At 39.1% G+C, this 20,350-nt stretch overlaps 3 protein-coding genes across 24 annotated transcripts in view; 1 reads left to right on the forward strand and 2 right to left on the reverse strand.

The window, feature by feature from the left end:
* LOC136447593 (band 4.1-like protein 5) overlaps positions 1-11,916 on the reverse strand; it is a 41,991-nt gene extending 30,075 nt beyond the window's left edge. For 5 of the 8 annotated variants that reach the window (XM_066446597.1, XM_066446603.1, XM_066446599.1 and 2 more), the window contains exon 1: positions 11,530-11,915. In XM_066446597.1, the coding sequence (XP_066302694.1) occupies positions 11,530-11,673 (144 nt within the window). In that variant the 5' untranslated portion in view covers positions 11,674-11,915. Of the gene's footprint in view, positions 1-11,529 lie in introns of all 8 variants that reach the window. The other 3 variants (XM_066446600.1, XM_066446602.1, XM_066446596.1) reach the window with 1 other exon arrangement.
* A 445-nt stretch (positions 11,917-12,361) lies between these two features.
* LOC136447403 (transmembrane protein 177-like) lies at positions 12,362-16,372 on the forward strand. Its single transcript, XM_066446313.1, has 2 exons — positions 12,362-12,416; positions 14,888-16,372. Exon 2 carries the CDS (start codon positions 14,896-14,898, stop codon positions 15,823-15,825), a length of 930 nt encoding a protein of 309 aa, XP_066302410.1. The 5' UTR covers positions 12,362-12,416; positions 14,888-14,895; the 3' UTR covers positions 15,826-16,372.
* The window catches only part of LOC136447401 (tyrosine-protein phosphatase non-receptor type 4-like), a 53,031-nt gene continuing 48,700 nt past the window's right edge, over positions 16,020-20,350 (reverse strand). For all 15 annotated transcript variants that reach the window (XM_066446311.1, XM_066446310.1, XM_066446304.1 and 12 more), the window contains 3 exons: positions 20,000-20,135; positions 19,646-19,691; positions 16,020-19,361 (listed from right to left, as the gene is read on the reverse strand). In XM_066446311.1, the coding sequence (XP_066302408.1) occupies positions 19,309-19,361; positions 19,646-19,691; positions 20,000-20,135 (235 nt within the window). In that variant the 3' untranslated portion in view covers positions 16,020-19,308. The remainder of the gene's footprint in view (positions 19,362-19,645; positions 19,692-19,999; positions 20,136-20,350) is intronic.

Below are 20,350 nucleotides of genomic sequence, written 5' to 3' on the forward strand. Positions count from 1 at the left end.
GGATTCTAATAAGTACTTTGTCATCTTAAAACCTTCATGTCACCTTTTGGAAATCGCTTTGGTGAAAATACCTTCTGCAAAATTATCATAATTTGAGAGGACAGTTACGTCTTAGGAATGACTCAACCAAGGTTTCTCTTGAGGAGCCTTAGCACAAATTACCGGTATTACCAAAGTTGCCTTGGGCTGACACACATAAGTAGGTACTACAAATGTACTGCTTCTTAGGTTTTGTTTCAATAGTTATAGGTTTAGAAAATCTTGTAATGGCTAACGATAGTTGGACTTTGAACTAATCATTTGTACGACTTTGTACAAATCGTTTCTACTTTATTGAGAGAAGGTTAGCTCTTGTTGGTACTCTTGACATGCATGCATTTTGACAGCAAATGCCTGTATGATTTAATTATCCATGCAATATGAATAGAAGATGTACCTAATATGATATAAGAGATGATGAGAGTCTATGATGAAGCCATTACAGACAGAATACTGTGTTAAAGGATACAAATTCAATTTGTGTATAATCGAGCTAGGTCAGCAACATATCATGTATCATACTTAATGATGGCATATCCCATATTGGCCTACTTTTCTGATACTATGTCCTGGACAAAATGATATAGGATCCTACGTACACCATTTCAGGGATACAGGTATTGGTAATACCTGCTGGGATAACACAAACATATTGATCTGATACAGGAACTAAATCATTATGTACATAAAAAAATCTGAAAATTAGGCCTGCTGCCCCCCTCCCCACGTACTAAAAGCAAGAATCTGTATCCTGGCTTACAGATTATTTTACCAGCCAGAGTAGTGACATGGGACTATCAGGTTCTGTTGTCACAACTTTCCTGAATGTCTCCCTACACACCCCATACTAAAGGGCGCCCTGCACTCTGGCATGCCAAGCATTCAGGAACACAAAATGCACTTAGAAATGTGGAAACAGAGGAAGCTCTTTCGCTATTACAACAAGTGCCACTAGCTTTCATAAATACTTCTGACAGCATTTTAGGGTTGCTTTTTTTCTTCGTGCTTGTCTCGGATTGCTAGACCATTTTCTTTTCAATGGCCTTCAAAGATCAGAAAAAACATTCACCAGGGTCTGCTTTAAAATTTCCATGTAGCGGTGACACTATTGAAAAGAAACCTAATCACACAGTCCTGTTTAGTGTTTACCATTGCCCATAAACAGACCCCCACTACAACTAACCTATTTCAGATTCTGCGATGGGTACCTTGGCGTGAGCATTAAATTGGATCAAGGATCTTCTCATTCTACAGTACTTCCTTTTCCTGCTTCGGAATATCCTAATGCATTATGGTGTTTGAAATCGATGTGAAGTTTTCTGAAGATATTATAGTCATTGTAGGTCAACTTTATATGGCAGAAAATACTGTAGTGTTAGTGTTAAAAGTTGACAGTTTGGGAATTGAATAACACATTAACAGGATGTGAAAGCTTGTATCAGAGGAATATGATGCTGATCAATGAGTTGTTGAAAATAAGTTGATGTGTCTATCATGTTTACACATCCCTTTAGTATATCTACTAATACAGGAAGAAAATGTTTTGCCAATGGATCGAGGCCATGAAAAAGCTTGACTCAGGAACAGTTGTACATCTTATTCTAACTTCAGTATTTTTCCGAACTTTCAAAAGTTTTATTTTGGGCCTAAGTACATGTACTACTAACTAAAAACTACTGCGACCTTGAGGAAACACCACAGATAGCTGGAATACCTCTTTCTACTGCCTGCCATCAATCAAAGTTCAAAGGTGATGATAAGAGGGAAATTGGTTTAACATGGTCCATTCACACTACCCTAATTAGGATAAGAATACTGTTGGAAAGAGGTAAGAATAACTGTAAATTCATTCATTTTCGCCGGGACTTGATTTTGTGGTAAAAGGAGGAGTCTGTGGTTAAAATAATTCCGTTAAGTACAGTAATAACACTGGATATGAAATCGAAATCCGAAATGAAAGAAAAAGGAGAGGCCCATGCATTCATGTGCGCTACGCATTTGAAACATTTGATCACCTCCATCAAAAACTTAAAGGGACAACTATATACAGCCATATGTAACCATTGACAATGTGAGAAAATGTCAGGCTAGCTAGTTATCTGATCTGTCCCCCACATCTGATAGAATAGAAACAGTTTTAAGTACAGTGACAGCTGTCACACAGGACCATCAAACCCAGCTGTTCTCTGGGGTCTTTAGTACGGAATAGTTTTTACCACACAAAGACTCTGTTGCTAGGAAACGACATTATCCCAATAGATAATCAGCTCAGCCTTTCCCTTCAATAATCTCAATAATCGTTTTGAGTTATTAGGGAGCCAAACTGGACTTCATGCAGAACACATTAGACATCTGCTGGAATATGTAATTAGTGATGACATAAGTCACTTTTACAGTTTTCATTTTTGAGCACCAAAATATGATTCAAATTGATTCTGATGTGCATCTATGTTAGTGTGTAGTTTTTTTATTCTACTGGCTTGCCAAAAGATCTGCACAACATCTCCAAATGAGTAGAAACTGTGCTATTAACGCTTCAAATGAACTATGACCTTGAACTAGCTGTTGACAGGCAGGTACCATGCCAAAGGCAATGTCAAGGTTAAATGTATGGGGAGGCAGCTGTTTCTGGGTGCAGTACTGCGTCCCAAGAGAGGGGGAGCCTGGGCGTTCACTACAATTGTGTCTACCTTGCAAATTGCAAGTTGTAGTCATAACAGAAGGGTGTTTGATTTTATGCTCTTGAACTATAAGTGACCCAATGGGGAAATAGAATATGTCATGATATGATCAATCATTACAGCTTTGGAAATAGCTGTACATGTTTGGAATAAACTGCATGGAAGATTTAAGAATCAATATGAGAATACATATTTTAATATTTACAACAAGCATCGTGGGACTTCAAGCATATCATCAATTATTTAAAACGGTCACAAATCTTCACATCAATGATTAGATGTTTCTCCAAAGGTCATGTTTTTAAAAATCAAAAATATGGATGGCTTTATCTTTCAAATTTTTTAATGTACCACATGAAAGAGCTGAGTGAGTATACCAACAAAGTATACCTACAATGAACAAAGATGCCACTGTATTTTGAATGTGCATATATGTGTATCAAATAAATGTATGCATAGCAAATATTTTGCATGTGACTGAGCAAAGGCAGTGACCCCATGGGATCATATAGAAACAGCTCCCTTTTATGCATACTGTATATTTTGTCTACAGCACACATTCATATTATTGTAATACTTCAAAATATCATTTCACAATCAGTCCCATTGAGATATAGATCTACTGTAGTTTGCATAACAATAACTGTGTGCATACCAAATTATAAGTTAGTAATTGCACAGGTCACAGAAGTTGGATAAGAAACACGTTTTAGTGTACATGTTAGCTGTATTGTATAGCTAAGAAGCCAGTATATAATACACATGTGTACAAACGTATTATCGGAACCTTTCTGCTTTTTCAGTACCACTGTCTCTTCCAGGTCACGTCACCATTATGTCTTCCTTTGTGTTGTACTGACAGTTCTATTTGCAAAGATGACTTAGTTCCATCTGTGTGATGGCCTGATTATAACCATAATGAGGGTAATCATGGCATGGAATATTGATAAATGGGCACTCTAGCTGGGACATATGCTGTCTGTATTGGCGATGATGTTCTCTAGAATTGGGTCCTACTGATTATAATTCCTCTTTCACATTTTAGTATCTTTAGTCTGTATAGATCTAGGGTAAATTGTTGTAATTTGCTCAATGCAGCCTTCTTTTCGCTTGGTTTGTTTTGTTGTCTTTATTCCAAATATGAGGTTCAACTGGAAGTGTACACTCACTCATACTCACTAGTAGTCACTACACAGTTTATCATTTATACTAATTATAGTCTGTTGTTCCCCATTTCACAAAGATTAGACTTGCTGGCATATAGATAACATGACTTATCATCAATGTGATATTTCAGTAAGGGCCCATGCAGTAAATGTGTCAGGATATCCTTCATGCTTTTTAACAGGACTTTAATGTAGATCTGTTACTGGGTTATTCAAATATAGCAAAGGACTGGAAGAGTAATCAAGTAGAACCTAACTAGATTGATTCAGTAAATACACTTGTCCTTGAAAGTAGTACAAGTGAATTTCTGGTTGAAGCTGTGTTAGTATTTATCAACATGGCTGTCTCCTGTGTCCCTAATTCTGTTCAGATCAACTACATTGCAGCATACAGAAATGTCTTACCTTCTAAAATTCATCACGATCTAATAAAATCATACAAATATAAAAACCGTATTGATTTCTCTCATGTTGAACCAGGCTGAGTCTCTAGGATTGTTACAAAATATACAAGTAAAATTGAAATGTAGAAAAACAAATGGGATGCTTTGATTATTTTCGAAAGCAGGCAGACTGAAACTTGAACTATACCTTATGGCTGGAAGGACCACATTTAAAACGTTCTGGTAATACAGTTGTATGACTCGTATCCCTAACCCAGGCCCTTTTGTGGAACAGCCCTTATCTTCAAAAGTCTCCAATGCGTACCTTATCACTATCAGCATACATAAACTGGCTTGTGGGAAATCGTTTAGAACCAGTCCACAATCCAAGATCTGTTCTAACACTCAGGCTGTGGTTAGCTGCTGTCTAACAGATGCCACACAACTTTTCCAAACAGTACTATGAAGAGAACCATTCAACCTATCCAAGAACCTAATCTTATCAACACAGATGTCACTGACAATCAGCAAACTCAATGTGCTGTCGATATCTCAAATAGCTTGACATCTGTTATAAATGCCAGCTGGGTAATAAGTTGTATCCCTGTATCTAGAATATGCACAGCGTTGTGAGTGAACAATTATCACATGCTGTCTCTGAAACCACATTTAGATTAGGATATCAGTTCTGGAGAATATCATTCATTAAAGTCCTATAAATGCATTTAAGTTCTCGTGGTTTTTATTTTGCACTAAGGCGAAAATGGAGTGTCCGCGGTGGTTTCAAGTTTGCGGCAGTGATATAGCCACATACTTCTACAGCATTGGACAAATATGTTCGCGGTGGTTTTAAGTTCGCAGCGAAACAGTCGACGTGAAAACCGTGATCATAAAACCACTGCAAACATTTCTGCATTTACAGTAAACAAATAATGACAGCTTTATCTAGGTGTACGTTTACTTTGGTCAGATATTAGTTTGTTTTCAAATGAAAGTCTGACCCAAACCAGTTGTCTTCAAGGAAAACAAATAATTAACTAATGAGACTACCATTTGGTATGAGAAAATTTAACTTGTTTATTACACTTTTTATTGCACAGACAACTGTGAACAGAAACACCTGTACGTTGTCTAGAGAGAGACAAGTGCACAGACTATTTACGATATCACACCTATCTGCCAATATCATCTCATGGTGTGAAACAATGGCCTTACCCATGCAATATTCACAGTGAAAATCATTAAAACCACAAAGAACAAACTAATGTTGGTTAAATTTGTGACTTTGTGGCTTCAGGCCTTTGTAAAAATCCCCGCTTATTTCTGTTAAATGTGTTGAACTGCAACACTGTGAGCTGCCACCTTAGAACAACAAACACATTAAAAACACAAAAACATGGCGATTCTGCATGGTAATTCTTGGTTTATTTAGATTCAACAGACAAGGCAACAGTAACCTCTGAACTGGAACCCTCGTCCCTCCCAGACTTTCCCATGAGACTTTCTTGTTGCATAACTGAAACCTAACCCTCCATGGCAGGATGCCTGTGCAGGACAACCCTGTACCATGTCATCTGGGGCTGGTACATTTCTGGTCTGTGAAAAAGACTGAATCAGCATCTAGGATTCATTTTGAGTGATGCTGAAAATGTGGTTATAACTATAAGTGCATCTATAAGTCAAGCGTAGAAAATACACTTTGAAATGGGACAGAGCCAACCTTAAAACAAAATTCAATGAATTCAACTGGTACATGCTTTTGTATACAGATTACCTTGGTCGATACACCTTTGTCTTTTCTGACATCCATATTCTCAATGATGAATCAAACAATTATCAAATATTCTATTCTTCACAAACTACAGAAAATTGCAGTATCTGGCTCTCTGCATAGTCATGGACACATTGCTTGGTGAGATTGACATGTTTCAATATTTAAGACTGCTTTTTATCATTGTTAAACTTTTGCTATCTAAATAAATATGGCTTCTCTGTCAACCGCATATTGGATACTATCCAAGCCTTCCAAGGTGCATGTTACAACTTCACTAATGGGTGTCTTGAGGAAATTTGGGTCATTACACAAGCATTTTGTCACTTTCTAAATAAATGACCCTAGTTCCTTTACTTTGTGGTTTCCCTCCCGAACTCTCCTTCTATCCAACTCAATCTAATGTTCCTGGCATGAACTGGAACCATGCCTATAGAATTCCTCCCCTCAGAACAAGCATGTTCCACTTGTAACGGAATGTCTACAGTCATGGCACGAATTCCCTGGAATGCTGGAGCCCTCAAGTTGAATGGATCCGTGGTTGTGAATTGGCAAATACATTATACTGCATTGTAGTCTGGTACGATTGCAACTCAATCACACAACGTACTATCGATCTGAAATTGGCTCTCAAAACAAATGGCTTTCTCACATTGCAGTGTAGAAAACAACATGTAGCATACTGTTAAAATGTTATTGGTTTGCAGTGGATAATTCTCAATTGAGGGATACATGAACAAGGACTTTAGTAATTTAGACCCTAGATCATCAGTTAGTAGATCTATGTCTTCAAAACAAAGGTAAGACCATTTTGAGGTGAATCAAATGGCCTTCTCCATTCTCTTACATTGAGACAATAAGCAATCTTGAGGTGAGTTTGGGAGAGGCAACCCAGACATCACAGACCAGCAGTCCTGGGTTAGATTAGAGGGTCTACTTGCGCTGGTATTTCCGCCCTGAAACAGACCCCAGCACCCCAGGGCGCGTACGCTGACCCGAACCACCTCCGACATCAAACACGGAAGGCAGATATCATCACCATTGACTTGTTTTATATCCTGAACAATACAGGAGCTCTGTTTTATGGTATGACGGTAAACAGTACAACAGCAGATCTCTTACATTAAAATTCAGGGGATTTAGGTTATCAGACATTGAAGTTGGTAGACCTCTCATCATTATAAGAGCCCAACAAAATGTGAGCTGATGAAGCCCATCATAAAGGTTATGCTGGTTCCAATTCCTTTCAAGTTTTAACTGAAACCATTATTCATTTGTTGGCATTAGCATGTTTGCCCCCAGCTCTATGGGGATGTGGATTTATGTTCACAGTTTACATGTCAGTGAAAAGTTAAATGGCTTTACTTGCTCATGGACACATCATGGAAGTGATAAAACCATTCCTGTTTACATATTTATTCATTCGAATCATGCCTAAAGTATTAAATAATTTTGTATAGCAAAGCTAAGAAATGCTCTTGAACCTTATTTGCCATCCATACCAAGTAACTGTTACTTATTTTAGTTTAAGCTTTTAACAAATATTTTTCTGTTGGTATAATGCATCCAAATATCAACTGTATGATCAGCTGCAGTGTAGCAGCAGTACCCAATAGCTGACTGGCACCAGTAACTCAAGATCCCAGGCATGAAAGGTGCTCACAAGGCAGAACAGGCCAAGTACTTTTCTGGTCAGTGCTTTTCTGGGTCCCACCAAATAATGGTGGTCTGGTCAAGGAAACTTGAGTTGAGACCACAAAAAAGGGCTAAGTTTGTGTCTGCTTACTTTTCGCCAACTCATGCTGGATATATCCAAGGCAACATGTCAGTGGTATGACCCACTACTAGCACTAGCATGGCTGCCTCCTTCTTTTGAAAAGTCAGGTCGCTGGAAAAATAGTAGAAATTGGCCAAATAGATTGCAAACTGTCCTCCATGGCCAGCTTACTCCTCGGGTATACTATCTGTCAATTTTGCCAATTTCTACTATTTTTCCAGCAACCTGTGGAGCCTGGTAGAGGCTATATTGAAAAGTATCAAATTGACAAATCCTCTTTGCCAATGTGAATGTACACAAGACATAAAGAAATGGTATAACTTGTCGATCATGATATAAGGGCCTCCTTGTAGATGGTGCAAAGATCAAATTGGAGACAGTGGCATTGGCCCTTTGTGGAATGAACAGAATGGTGACCATGGCAGACCAAAACAAAGTGTTCTTCCTGTGTCAACAAAAGCTTACTTGGAGGTCATGTGACCTACCGCTTGTCTACATTGCTTGGCTAACTACTAGGGTTATGCTGAACATGTAGGTACAAGGAAACGAACACAGCAGCAAAGTTTGCTCTTTGTGGACCTTTGTGGGGTTTGATTCTGAATCTCATTTGATCTCTTTTGCGATACAGAGGGTTCACTATAAACCACTTATGAGCCTCCAGATTCCAAGCTCTACTCCAAATATAACCAAACTTCTTGCGAACAGAATCCACCTTTATCCCTAACCCATTCTCAAGCTCAATGTACATTCCTGACATTTCCTAGAAAGTAAATGCACTACTAGGCTTTAGTGGGGGAGGGGGGCTATTTGTCATACACTTTGTGGGTGGGACTCAGCTGGAACAACACAAGTGCAACATCAGTCATACACAATGAATGGAAACTATGATAGGTATGCAAATTCATGATACCATTGATAATAATGCTGATATCTGGGATAGCATGTTGCACTAGAAATCCTAGCTCATACCTTATAAGCTTCCACTTATTTCTGCGCTCTTGACAATTTCTTCTACGTTTAGCTGGAGGGCTGACTTGCGTGCACTTGTCCTTTTGTTCCATTATGTATATGTTCTGGTAGTAAGAATATTTCTTTCATGTCCTGAAGCCATGCTTGGCTCTTTAACCTCATTAACTTTTTACCCACCCACTGTGAAACGTATATGCAGGCATGTTGTTCTTCAGTTTGTCACAAGACAAAATGCACTTGGTGTCTCTCCAGTACAACTAGTCGAAGTAGTCTTATAAATTGACTCTGAACATCTAGTCTGGGTCAAATGAAGTTCAATGTTGTGGTACATGTAATAGAGAAGGGAGCGGCAGATCATGTGATGTATATTGTACTACATGATGTGAAGGGAATTGAGAGAACAAAACAAAGCAAATAAAGACTAAATATTCTTTTATGTGCAAAAGTAGGGCAAAGGAGTCTATTAGTATTATAGATCTCTATACAGTGTACATAAATGACTGTCCAATGTTCCAGAAGGAGCAAGAAGACCTACACATAATGAGTGCCAGATATCCAGTGCTGAGTACTGCTAAACAAATATTGCTGCCTGTAAAAGTTTATATAAGATTGCTGTGGAGTAATGTTGCTGCACAAAACTTCAAAATACATGTCTCAAAGCAGTACTGCCCACCTGCCCTAGAACTTTTATCTGGGAAAATTCTCATGTCATCAAGACTTCTAAATAAACAAATGTTGTTGCTGATTTTTATGGATGTCCTCTGTATAAACCGTACTACCCTGTGGTGGCTGTCCTGTGTATTTACGGAGACAGGTTTGTTTACATTTCCTGATAAACAGGCAGCCTAGAAAGAAAAAAACCCAACCCAGTGTCATTTCAGGAGGGTCTTTTACTGGATAAATTTTCCCCAAATTTCTTTCTAGATTCTGTTTTCATCAACTAAATTTTATACTGACCATCTTTGAGGTTCATCACTGGCCTTGGAGAATTCTAAGATTGCTTGACAATAGAATATTCAAGATCACATGCATTTTTGTGTACATTTAAATGGTAACAGACCAACAGACTCAGTATCCTTTGGGACCCATTTCAATGCCAGCTGTATCATTTGTGATAAATGGGGGGGGGGGGGGGGGTTTAGGGTTTCCAATTGCATCTGGTCTGTCAAGTTGTGTGTCATTTAGGGCAAGGTAACATCACGGTACACTGTGGTTTCTATGTCCTATTCTTTAACTTCAAATCAAATGTGAAATTCTATTTCATTTCATACATTGTTACCATATTTCCTACATTATTATACATACAGTCTTGAATAACCTTTTGGTAGTTGTCTGGGCTTATCAAATTTATTTGTAGTTCACTAAAAACAAAATGAACATGATAATGCCAGGCCATGTGACTGTACCATAGAGGATGAATGAAAATTATCCAAACCTGTGTCTGTTTCAACTCAAAACCAGTTACTTTCCAAAGCAAACTGGCATTGACTGTCTACTAGGAAGTACATTTTCTGATTACTGACCATTTTCCAGACAGTACAGTGTGGGAAAAACCTCCCATAACCTCCCCAAAAGGTAGCCCCACATGGAGAGAGAAGCACTTTCGCTAATTGTTTTCTTTCGTTGAACACAATTGCATTTCCATGACAATGAAGAAAGCCACATGATTTGGTTCAAGATGACTCTGGTGATATGTACATCAGAAATCTCAATACCAACAGGAGTAATCTCAAAGCAGATGTAGGGTCCTGCTATGTCTGCTTGGATATTGTAGAGGATCTGTCCAGTGTTTGAAATAATTTTTTGTTAGTTTCTTAAATCTTAAGACTTGGATCGATTTTTCTGGGCCCAGGGGACTTTTTCGTATTTACTTGAGCTAATGACTTCCAGGTATTGAACCAAAGAAGGGGAGGTTGTCACAAAATATGGAATATATGTCCCTGTGAGCATTTCAAAATGGGGTCAGACTTCTAACCATTGGTAAGAATTTGACAGCAGCTTGTTGATACAGAGGCCGGTGGAAGTGGGGAATGTCACGGTATGTACTGTTGGGCGATACAAAATGTAGTCTACAAGTATGGGATGATATACCCTTACCCTTACAGAGATGGTTTGAATTCTGAGTTCTACTTGCGAGTCAAATAATGAGGTAAACACCCACGCATCATTCTAGGGTTGTGTGACTTGAGTCATATTATTAGTCATATATGCACTGGGCATTCATCAATATTTATAATCAATCATAGGGTCTCCAAACATTGAAAACACACAAACCTGTCTGTACATAAACTGTGTCTTAATAATAAATTTCTAACCCTGAGAACGAATGTTTACTTTCTTCCAAGTAATTAATCTAAAGGCACCGGCGGCTTTTTTTTACTATGAAAATGAACTGTACACAAAGCAACGTCCCCCACCCTAGTCATAATAAGAGTGACTGCTGTCATTCAAAAGGCAGGGGTACGATTTTAGTCACTTCGCACGACCCACTTTTATGTGTTGCCCTGTTTCTCATGTGTAACTGGTTGATTGAAAGCATTTGGGGCTGTAAGAATCCCCGAGGGTGGGGATTGTGATCGCAGTCAGCTGGTGTGGGTGGGGTGAAACGCGCAGCCCTGCTGGGTAGACTTCATCAACAGCAACATTGTATCAACTTTCAAACCGTTACCACAAGTCCATCATTTGTCTGTAACGTTAGTTGTTTTTCTGATCATCTGAGTTTGAAGAGATCGCTCATACTCACCGGTAGCTCGATGGTCATGTCGGTATCGTCCAGCAGAATCACCTTGCATGTTATTGTCTTCTCTTTCTTGCCCGGGACGTGCACCTCCCCGTGCGCTGGTCGGTCCTTTCGTCTCCGAAAGGTTTGTCGCAGGAACCGCAGCATTTTTCCCTCCTCCCTGAATGCGCGCGATCGCTTCCCCTTGCCCGGTAAGTGGGCTACAATAGTGCCATCAATCGGAAGTAATCCTGGGTGTCGCGAGGGCCACGATCGGGGCGCGGAGGACTTGCCAGGAGAAGGTTTTCTTGGGGTTGAAGTAGCAGACAAACGTTGTTCACCTCGGAAATGTGGTGCTACACCCAACTGAACTCGGGCTGTGGCAATTTCAACCCGTGCGCACAACGGATGCGCAGTGAAAAGTAAATACCACAACCGCACACTAACGTGAAAATCTCAATTTACCTCCAGTTAGGCAAAGATTACTGACAAAAGACCGTTGAATTGTCAATAAAAGTAAATTATTTATTATTGCTTTGTAAAAATCATTAGAAAATGTCCGTACTTATGAGCAACAGAAGAATAAATACACATCATGCTACTTCAATATATTTGTTGCAGTGTGAGTCATACTCACTCATAAAACAGGGGTGATTGAAAGATAGGATTAAAAAATGAAGTAATAGATGTCTATGTCAACTATATACAAATTAAACTAGCAGTTGATAAATATTACATTACGTCTATATTTCTAACAAACTTATCATCATATAAATATGTAGTAAATCTAGTATTTCTTTGTCCATTAATAGATAATAGTACCCCTATTTCTTGACATATTAGTATTACCCTTTACGTCACGGGGAAGCCGTCTGGAGGAATTCCCCCCACAGGAAAAGCGCGTCAGACGGGTGCGTTCCTTTGTGCTTCTGTCATTATTTGCGGTTACGCGTGCGAACGGGAGATAATGAGTGTTTTGCCATGACAAACGGCGTAACCGTGATTCGTATCCTGTTTGTTGTTTAACGTTTCTGCCTTGAGTTACCTCGACTCACACCTAACTCTGCCGGGGTGGGAGGGGGGCAAACATGTCTGGTCAGGGGGCTCCAAACTTCTTGTTGGTGTGTCAAACATTTGTCGTTGACATATTGTGGACTTCTTGAATAGCTACGTTTGCAAACTACAAATCCATTTAGTGCCACTGCGTATACGATCCATACGAACTATAAATCTTTAACTAATTAAACCAGATAGTTCGTCTACTCTACTCTTCTCAAAATTTACATGGCACATACCTTGCAAAATTTGCAGGACACTTGTTCAAGAACAAGTCGGATGTGGCTTGAGTAGATAGTACAGTAGTAGATATAAAGTAACGTTAGCTCGTTCAGGTTCAGTTTAGGACATAAAAGATCTGCTGTAAAGTTGAGGGGATTTCTACTACTTAATGATAAACCTTAGGAACAAAATATATCTGACGTAATCACTAAATCAGGAAGTTGGATGTGTGTTAACTCCAAGATAAACTTTACTAACCAAAGGATGTGAATACAGATTAGATATGGGTAGGTTAGATTTCATGGAAATCTAGAGATATCCTTCCTGACTTCATCAAACATACTTGTAAGGGGAAACTTTATTGACAGACACGCCTTGGCTTGAGAGCTGGGATAGGATGCAAACCATAAACTGATTTTTTTAAATAACTTTTTTACGGAATTCTCAGATTGGAAGTTGTAATCTACTAATTGATTGATTAATTTTGTAATAAAGAATTGGGGGAAATAAATTGCACTTTGGTCATTCTGAAACTTCTTCTTCTTCTCCTTTCCATCCTGTCGGACGAAAAGTAATTTATTAAAGGTGTTCGCAAACCTTTGCTGCAGTTTTAGGAGCTGACATCTAACAGGCCCAACTGTTGAGAAAGTGACAGGACAGTTGTAAGGTTGTACCAAGTAGGAGCCTAGACAGACATACACATGGCATGGCATGCTGGTGTACGTTCAGTCCAAACATCAGTGACCTTGTGTTCTCTGTCAGACAGAAACAGACATTACCTCACCGCTGTGTACATTTCTCTGAATTATTTCTCCCCCTCATAATCTTCAACTTGAAGTTGTCTGCACATTGAAAAAAAGTTTCAGAAACTTTAACCTGCATGTGGATTGAGCAACTGGTCATGGATTAAACAATACACACTCAAACTTCTATGTTACAAATGTTTCCTTTGGTACACAAGACTTCCGTTCTGGCTTGCCTGGTTGTTGTTCTGACACAATAGCCTCTATGTCTCAGACAGTAACTTAAGTCAGGGGTGTCTTTAGGTGATTGACCTTGTACAGTTGTCAGGTTTTCTGTAGTTTGTCTTAAGGCATGAAGTCAACAATCAGCTCCTGACCTCAGGGTCATGATAATTTCCTACCTGTAGTCATGCAGTTTCCGGGATCTATCTATTACAAGATTGTTCATCCTTTTGTTGTAACATATGATTATAAAGATTGTTGAAAATTTGCTCTGCAAAATAAAGAAAAAGAATGCCCAACATGGCCATGAATTGTTTCTTGATGTTGAATTGCAAGGTAAAGTTTATAATGATTCAACTTTCTCTTTTTGTGTGGTTGTAGGTAATCATAACAATAATCTCACTTTAAGATTTTTATCTGGAGTAGGATGCAGTGTCTTAACACCTTCCAGGTGTGAGTAAGTGATATCTTCTGTTTCATTTCCTGTGTGTTACCTGAGAAGGTGTGAGTCATAACAGTCCTCAGGGTAAACACAGATGTATCCTGTCCTGTGGCACTACAGGAGGGGGAGGGGCACTCATCATGTAGATGATGTCATATATACACCTAGCATTATCAAGATAGTCATACTGTAAATGCAGGAAAGGGTCGTGGGGATTTAATTTTGCGGTAGGGAGAAAATGGAGTTTTCGCGGTGGTTTTGAGTTCGTGTTAGTAGCGCTACAATCACACAATGGAACGGCTTTTTGTAGTGGTTTTAAGTTCGCCGTAGAGAGTTCACCGCAAACATAAAAACCACCGTGAACATTTCTGCATTTACAGTACTATATACTGACAGAATCAAGCAAGCAATTAAGATTGGCTACCTGGCTAGCCAAAGTTGTGGACCCTTCGACCTCCTACTCTTCCCAGATGTTTATAAGGCATGAAAAACTTAAGTTACTAATGTAAGTGGCAGTACACTAATATTTACTGCTACATATTGATAGAGGGCAAATATAGATAGAGTTAATATATGAATATAGAAAAATGTCTATTATTGTAAGTAACAATGGAAGTGTTAAAAAGAGAAAGTCAATGTTCAAAATGCCTTCCTTGACAAGAAACAGCAATGATTGACATCTGTGCTTCCTCAGCAGGTACCAAGATGGCATCAAGGCTACAACTCCTGCAACATTTCGTGACCAAGTATCGGCACATACTACTGGGTGCCTCTGCTGTGGGGGTGTTTACCATCAAACTGGCTCCCCACATCGCACCTCAATGGTACTACCCAACAGTCTATCAGCTCTGGGACCAAGATGGACCCGTCCAACTCCCACGGCATCATGGAAACCTCTTCCAGGAGGTTTCTGGGAAATTTGGAGTGAAGGATGTTGGGAAATTCAAGGTTTTCCCAGTGTATGGATTCTACGATCCCTTCAGTGCAGGTCTGTCGTGGCTGCCAGGGGGCGCTATTCTGGGTGTACCCAGCTATTTCATGAACACCACCAAAGAGGATGTCCAGAACAAACAGATCACAGTTTCTGGAAAGCTGCTTGATTTCACATCAGAGGAAGGAAAGCAATTCTGCGACTCTCTCGTGTTCAGCGACTCTGCACAGAAGTTCGCAATCGGAAGGGAACTCGCCCTCGTGAAGAGTAATGCCGCCCTGTACCTGTCTACCCTACCGCCAGTCTGTCTCGTGGGAACATACGCAGGTATCCTGTACAGCAAACAACTCCTTGGCTTGTTCCAGATCCCGTTTCGTTTCAGGGTGGCGCTGAATGTCCTAGGTGGAGTAATAGGGTTGGCAGTATACTACCTTCTGTCAGACACAATGGAGCACTACTTCGACCACAGGGCAGACAAGATGTGTGCAAAACTAGGCAGGGAATACGCACAGGGAGGGATGGAATTCTACGACAAACTCCTATTGAGAAATCAGGCATTAAGGGTGCTACTTGGCAAGGAGGGCCAGAAGATGTACACACCTTATGGGAATGTACGACCCAAGAGCATGTTCTACATGAAACACCCACAGCTAACAGACAGGAGGAGGAAAGTGGCGGAAATACACTACTTTGATTTTGCTTAGGAGTTTCATGCTTTCAACAATGATTTTGTGACATGTTGGTCAATACTTGTTTGATGAATATATTGCTGATAGATGTTCTATGCAAAGACTCGTAGTTTGATTGACAAGTGTATTCTGCATGATACTTAAATGCTACATAGCTAAGTTATCCAGTTATGTCGAGGACAAGTAAGGAAGACACAGACAAAAAAAGGTTTAAGCGTATGTTATTTTACTATGAATTTTGGTCACCACGAAAGCACATGGATCATTTCTTTGTTGTCTACATCGTCTTTGTGTATTAAAAACCACAATAAGACACTGACGCATAGAGCCAGCGAGACTATGGCTATAGGTACAAGGCTAGAGTCCTGGTACATTCCACAAAGCTTGCACCATTCGTACATGTATGTAGCACTACGCTGTCAACCACTATTGTTGAAAGGAATGTGAATCTGTGTAAAAGGTATTCCTATGGCCGAGAAGTGGCCACTGTCAAATAGAACTTGTTCCTGCTTGTGTCTTAAGTTTTGGTGTACATAAATGGTTGAAACTCTTAGAAACATAATGCTGGTAATGTGTTTGATCATGGGGAATAGTACCAGTACAAGCTGAATGGAGACATAATATGAATTTTTTGTCATCTACAAATCTAGGATGTCACCACAGAAAACACACAAAATATGATTATCATTTTCTTCAAAATATTCACACTTTTTTGCCAATATTTCGTATCCCATCATCTAGATACCAAACATACTGTACAAAGGGGCTGAATACATGCTAGTAGGGGAGATGATTTAGCACATTTGTTCCCTGTTACAGCAAACTTTTAACAAACCATGTTTTTTTCACATAACATCCCCCTTGCTTTAATGACTTGTCCCTAGGGTGTACAAGGGCCAACACTTAAGTTGTCTCCTACAAAGACCTTTACATACAATGTAGGTGTACCTTGGGAAAGTACTTGACATTTTGCAGTCCTATATGAATCACTTAGGACTGTCCATGGCACACTTGAGCTTGCGTCTTCATCTGAAGTACTTCCTTGTAAACACTTGTTCTACAACTTTTCCTTCTCTACAAAAAAAAGGGTCTAAAAAGAACACCCTGTGGTATAATCTGTAGACTGAGAGGCATTTCTAGCTATGAACTGCACAACAGCAAATACACAAAATACAGGCATGTGGACATCATACGATATGTACATGTACATGTAACTGACACAGTGCTATATTTAGCAACCATTTTGGATTATCTACACTCTCATAGGGAACAAATAGATCAGAGAAAGGCAACTACTGTAGAAATCGTGCACTCCAGAAGGGTACGTAAAATGTCATGGTCTTCAACTCAGTCACTACACTTAGTCTACAGTACCTTACACTTACAGACAATAAATGGTATCTTTACATATGGCACCCGATGTTTGCAAACGCACACGTACAGTTTCTCTTATGTTTAATAGTATCGAGCAATGCTGGCATTAAAAATTGCTTCATCCTTATATGAGGGTAAAATGTTTGAGTCTTGCTGTGATACTTAAAAATGTGAACAACGTTTTCAGTGAAAATGGCCGTTATGGGCTGTCAGTTGATAGAAAATACAAGGCATGAAAACTACATCTACATTGTAGATCTCTGACTTACTCAGAAATCCTTTTCAAAAACATCATGTATCAATCATTGTAAATCACCATAGGGACGCCATGAAGGCCTTTGACTCTGCAATAACTTTCAGAATCTGCAAGTAAAATTCGCTGCAGTATTTTACAGAAGCTACAGGAATTAAATATTGTTCCAATTAGCACAAAACAGTCACTGATCTTAAAATCTGAAAAACGTCCTTGGAAATGACAACTCGCTTAATTCTCAAATTTCTCCCCTTATACTAGTTATAGAGTGTTTTAAGTGACTCAAGGGTTTCCAGTGATAAGTGCATCAAATATCCTGGGTTGACTTCAATAACTTTTCCGGAATGTGATCATTATGCGCATATCAAGCAGGTACCAGTATCCCGTTGATGCACTCACAGTTTCTATTCAAACATACTAGCGGGAAAAATTAATTCTCTACAATTGCATGTGTCTAACTGACCAGCAGCTGAACTCTAACCGTTCCCAAAGTAAAGTTTACTTAATCTTCCACTGCACATTATAACTATCATGTAACATAGAAGGGATAGATAGATACAAACAAAGCACAGCATTGTCCTTGTTTTTAACTGTAACAAAACTGTAACAAAACTAGAATCTAAAGCAACCATATACAACTTCAACTGTGTACTGTAAGGGTGTACTCCAAAGATAACAAGAAAATATGATGTAGAAATGTGAAATATTTTTTGTGTAGTACAACAGAACAAAGGCACACAAGCATAAACAAAAATTAGTTCCAAAACACAATTGTATGAATGGGGTGTAAAATAATACAACTAAGCCTACTGAAATGAATTGAAAACCGAACTTGTAATGCTTTGCACTTAAGAATAACCGGTCTATCACATATAATCGATGTACATGTATGCATGTCAGTTTTGCAGTGTACTCATTTGAATGTCACCGCTTGCAACCCTCTCGCATGGAAGCATTTGACATTATGTGTTCAACTGTTACAAAATATAATTGTAGCTGTCTCCTCCTTTTCCTCATGAAATCAGACTAATGCAGTAACATGTACAGATGTGATCATCTGACAGTGCTAGCAGCTAAGTAACCCTACTCGCTTGTTTACCACATGAAGCAGCCGTTGTCTCTAAGTACCTAAAACTCTACTGGAATGCCAACAAATGATACAAAAATATGTACAAATTGAATCAAAGGAAAGTACACTGAAGAATATTCAGTGAATGTTGCCCAAGCTTTAAACTAATGCAATTTGAAAAATTGCTCAGGCGCATTTCTGATTTGTGTCACAATTGCAACATTAGATTTGAGCAGGCCAAGTCTCCAAAGGTGACCAACCATAATGTCATGGTGATCGAAGAAGAGAAAGCACATCACAAATTTTACCCAGTGTTTCTGAATTCAAGGAAGAGGCCTGTGCTTCAAACTTTGATTTGTTCAGAATAAAATCCCCAAGTTCAGTCCAGTCTCTCTGGGATTCATTGATTATAAGACTGAACATTTTTGCCTGAAATCACATGAAGCATCCCCTAGGAATGATCCACTGTCACCACGATAATTAGAACACTACCATGACTTTTCATCTTGTAACTTCGAACAAATGTTGCTCAAAAGAAGTGAGACGAAGTAAGAGTACAATTGTGGCTAGAAATTACCATAAGATTTGCTACATAATTGATACAGTTCTTCCATTTTTCCACAAAACCTGCTACGTAAGCATGAAACTTGTTACTCCCCTACATACAGTAGGATCTTGTGACCAAAAAATGCATAGATTAAATGTCTTGATTAAAAATATGTACAACTTGAAGGGATCATCTCCGTATGATGTGGGTAGGATCGCCAAAGGAACGTGGAGAGGAACTGAGGGGAGCATGATGTCACTTGTGGTTGAACGGAGACTTGAACTCAGCCAGTGGTTTCACGATTCCCTCTGTGGAAAATGATAAAACAAGTTAATGTTTTCTCAAGTTAATGTTTTCTATTCAGATCAGATCATTTGAATTCTACAGCTCAGAAACAAGATAAATGAAGAATCGTTAACTTTTTTCTAATTCCACAGGAAACGCCTCACTTAATAATTCAAGAAAATTCACAAACAACAAAGAAAAGTTGGCACAATCGTAAGTTTCCATGTTGTAATGGATGGATAATTCTGCAGTACTGCTATCCATCACTAGACGGTGCTGTTGTACAGGGGTTCAGTGCAAAACTTACCTTTGAATACTCTCAGGATTGCTTCGCATACAAACTTGTACTGTGCCTGAAAGGTATGAAGAAAGCTCTTTCATTTATATGACATTGTGTACAAACACATCACAACCAAATAAATGTACTAGTATCTAGCTAACTGCATCTGTTCAGCAGTGCAATGTAAATCAGTCAGAATTGCCCTGAGATTGGTGACTAAAATAAATGAATAAATCACTTGATTGTGTACAAAGAGTCTTTTTATTACCAATCTAATGAAACTATTAACACATATGAATGCAATATTTCTTCTAAAAACTCCAGGATCCTGTAATAATATAAATGTTTCATTAGGGTGTGAGAAAAAGGTGTATGTCTTACAGGAGTCTGTATCATCATGGCTCTCTGTTCCCTCATGGTTCTGACGATGTCTAGAGGGTACACCGGCTCATTGCACTCGATCAGACACATGGCCGTCTCCATGGTGATGAGCACGCCCGTCCTTCCAATCCCAGCACTGGGGGGGATAGAGGAAATGGAACAATGTTGTCAGACTAACATATACAATAAACAAAGGTACAGTATTAACAAGACTAAACTTTTCGTCCAAAACTGTAAGAGAAATTGGGACTTACCCCAAATTTTCGGTTGACTCCATCAACCCTGTTCATGAAATGAACCCGGCTACTGCAACGTGACGTCAGCGACACGTGATCACAGTAGCGGGTCATA

This window comes from Branchiostoma lanceolatum, chromosome 13 (assembly GCF_035083965.1).
Source record: "Branchiostoma lanceolatum isolate klBraLanc5 chromosome 13, klBraLanc5.hap2, whole genome shotgun sequence".
Lineage (NCBI taxonomy): Eukaryota > Metazoa > Chordata > Leptocardii > Amphioxiformes > Branchiostomatidae > Branchiostoma > Branchiostoma lanceolatum.

Excerpts from the sequence above, each read along its gene's own strand:
- LOC136447403 (XM_066446313.1), top strand. The coding sequence starts at position 14,896 with ATGGCATCAAGGCTACAACTCCTGCAACATTTCGTGACCAAGTATCGG.